Raw genomic sequence first — 3,517 nt, 5'->3', positions numbered from 1 at the left:
GATGAAAGAGTTGCCACTTTATGATATTAAAAAAAATTGTCCTCGTAGTTTTCAGCTATTTCAATACATACGATCCAAAAATACAAATGTTTCCTCTTTATAATACTAGTATAGATTACTATGTATGAGAGGTGAGAGTGGGAGAGAGATAGAGAGATATCGTATGAGATAATTTTTAACCTGTATATAAGTTTTCTTCTGACGGATCTTTTGAAAAATCCACTACAGCCGTTGCACGCGAGGATACCGTAGTGTTTGCCGGAGCTGGTGTCACCGCACACCACGCACACCAAACCTGCAACCAAAACATAATTAGTAAATGTTTCTAGAAAGAAAAAGGAGATTTAACAGTGGTAGAGCCCGAATCTTTGCACGAATGGGTTGGCTCCCCCGGTGTAAAACCACGACCACACAAACAGACGTAAAGTGGGAGAAATTCCGCGTACAGTTTGATGAGTGTGGTGCCGGAGGCCCAATTTTAGTCCCTTTCTCGTTCCACCCTCTTCTTACAAGGAAAAGATTCGATGGAAAAATTGACGGTGGAGGAGACGCATAGGAAGGAGAAATTTCCTCTTTATGTTTGTCTCCTCCGTCGATTTAGTAGGCAACGCATCTGCAATTGCGGATGTCTATGCAGCTAGTATTAAATATGAACCTAAGACGAGAATGATTTCTGTTGCCCGAAATTACTCAGCCTAGTTTTCATATTGAAAATCTGACTATAAGTACAACACACTAGGACAAACGAACTTTAGCCTACTCTAAGTAGTTTTGCAAGAAAGTAAAGCTTTAAAAATTATGCTCAATGATTCGAGAGCGGTGAAGAGTCTCCAGTTTTCTATATAATCAGGCAAACACGGTTTGACAAACATTTGTTCAAACATTTGACGCGGACCTGTCTTACCCAAGTGGTTGGCCTTCTTGTGCGGTGGATCTGGTAGCCAGGGTCGCAGTGCGGGCGGCGCTAAAGCGGCTGCAACCAGCGCAGACGTTGGTGGCGACCAGCGCAGTGAGTTGTCTTCTACTGAAACAATTAAAAAACTCCTTAATGATTTACAAATAAAACAATCGAAAGTCATTGTACACAGTCCAGAGACAATAAAGAAGTACATAGACTAGACATAGTGACCATTTTTTAACCGGTAACTTCTTTGTAAGGTACTGTTAGTTGTCAAGTTTAGTGTCGCCTCATGTCTTTTTTTTACATGTTACAAAACATTTGACAAAATTACAAAAGCTCCTTCTTTTGTTGTAGTATAAACTAAACAGAGTTACAAAACAAAATATGTGATTTAGAGGATTATGTGAAAAACGTCTCGGATGAAGCGTCAACTATGCATCCTCTATATAGGTACTTTTAGAATCTTTTTAAGTTTTAAAAAATCAATTAAAACATACAGTCGAATGCGTCGCCAATGATCAGGTGGAGCGACAATATAGTAACGAAAGATATTGGAGACCTGGCCTCTCTCTCACCTTTTTACTATAGATAATGGGTAGTGTAATTTTACTCTGTAATAATTTATTACCCATAAAAATATTATCTGTTAATTTTACACACCAGCAATGAACTGGTTCAGTCACATTTGAAGCTCTTGTAAGTTCACTTTAATAATTAATCGATTGATTCGTTTGTTACTTTAGTCTATACTAGATTCCGCCCGCGACTCCGTTTACATGAGATTAAAAAGAACAAAACTGAGTAGTCCATGTATTCTTCCAGACTATCCTCTACACCTATGCTAAATGTTATCGAAATCCGTTCAGCCGTTTAGGCTACAAACTCTAACAAACATTCATCCATCTAAACTTTCTCTTTTATAATATTAGTAATATTATCTGAATTGGCGGTACTTTTACAAATGTACTAGAAGATCATTAGATAATTTATTACAACAAATATATGTGACTAAATATTTCACTATTTAATCACAATGAAGCTAATAAAATAACTATTGCAAATCACACCCTTTCATTTTAATAGCATTTCCATTCCATACGAGGGTTGGATTATGCAATGCTATTGCGAAATTGAACTTTAATCCTATGGAATAAGGTTTATTATTGTGGTAATTCTTTCCAGTAATATGATGAATCAATTAATAGATTGGTGGTCGGCAGTGAGGGCAGGATCTAATGGGATTCGATACGGATTAAGCAATTGTTGTAGTTAAGTAGCATTTCGCGACGCCATTTAATATCACTATATTACTCACAACTTTTAACTTCATACTAAACTAAACTAGATGTTCCCATGCGGCTTCATCCGCATGGAATTAAAAAAAAATCTGTTTATATTTCTGAAATTTTCAATTGCAAATGTCAAAATTACCGTTACCATAATAACCTTGTAGCTTGTAGTTTATTGTACTTTTATGAAAGTTTTTCCATTTTATTCAAACCTTAAGTTTGATAGTGTGAAAATATATAGCCTAAAGAGTAGAAGGAATTATTCAAAAACAACATATGTTACGATTGCTGACATCCTACGCCATGAAGTAGTGTGTGTTTACGTTTCATTACATTAGTATAGATATTGCTAATAGTATAGATATACTATTAGTATTTAATAATAACTTTCACCCGCAATTCCCATCGCGTGGAATTAAAAAAACAAAAGCAAGTAGCCTACGTTTTCTTCCAGACTATGCTCTACATGTATGCAAAAATCCATATCCGTTAAGCCGTTTGAGCTACAAACTCTAACAAACACCCATCCATACATCAAAATGTATAATACTATAACTAGTAAGAAGATTTTAAAAAGGATAAATGGATGGCTTGATGGATTTCGATGTTTGGCACAGATGTAGAATATAGTGAAGTTTTTTTTAAACCAAGAAGAAAGTTGCCCAAATGTTAGTAGATTTTAAGTCACTTCTCTTGCTTTGTATTCCATTTTGATCTGCTAGCTTCCTAATAGATATTTAGTTACGTTAAATGGCATGTAACCTTTCATATAACATCATGTTGAAACCTAACGGTATTGATTTTTTAATCTTTAAAAAAAAAACTTACATTTGAATAGCGCGCAATATCACGTTATTCGCGTAAATTATATAGCACAAAATAACAGTTATATAATAGCGTTATAAATAGCTGTAATAAAATATAGCGGGGCGTCGCGAAAATAAGGAGGACATAAAAAGGAAATTGTATAAGAGACATAAAAAGTTTCCTTCCGAGGAAATTGGAAGTCAGAGGCGAGGCCGACTGAATCCCGGTATTGAGATAAATCAATGTTTGTTTGAGAGTACGGCACTTATTGTGGCACAGGGTAAACTGTGGAGACGAATAATTTTTCCACTAGTAATTTTTTCGTGCAAACGTATATTTTCTATGCGTTTGTTTGTGTTAAATTTAATGAACCCAAGAAGTTTAGACGACGGAATCGTTTTTAACTTGTGAGTATTTTTGATAATTGAGGTTTTTTTTTTATAACATAAGGTAGCAAACGAGCAAGCGGCCACCTGAATACGCCAAAATGGCGAAGCGACCGCTACCCATAGACATCCGC

The 3,517-nt window shown here is 35.6% G+C and overlaps 1 protein-coding gene across 1 annotated transcript in view; it reads right to left on the bottom strand.

The window, feature by feature from the left end:
• Positions 1-3,517, bottom strand: part of LOC106103808 (photoreceptor-specific nuclear receptor) — a 27,804-nt gene that overhangs the window by 21,083 nt on the left and 3,204 nt on the right. The window contains exons 2-3 of the mRNA XM_013283697.1: positions 905-1,024; positions 181-295 (exon numbers count right to left, since the gene is read on the bottom strand). Coding sequence (XP_013139151.1) covers positions 181-295; positions 905-1,024 — 235 coding nt within the window. The remainder of the gene's footprint in view (positions 1-180; positions 296-904; positions 1,025-3,517) is intronic.

This window comes from Papilio polytes, unplaced genomic scaffold (genome assembly GCF_000836215.1).
Source record: "Papilio polytes unplaced genomic scaffold, Ppol_1.0 DF824270.1, whole genome shotgun sequence".
In the NCBI taxonomy this organism is placed as follows: domain Eukaryota; kingdom Metazoa; phylum Arthropoda; class Insecta; order Lepidoptera; family Papilionidae; genus Papilio; species Papilio polytes.
Note: the sequence above shows the minus strand (reverse complement) of the source record. Positions and strands in the feature narration are given on the sequence as shown.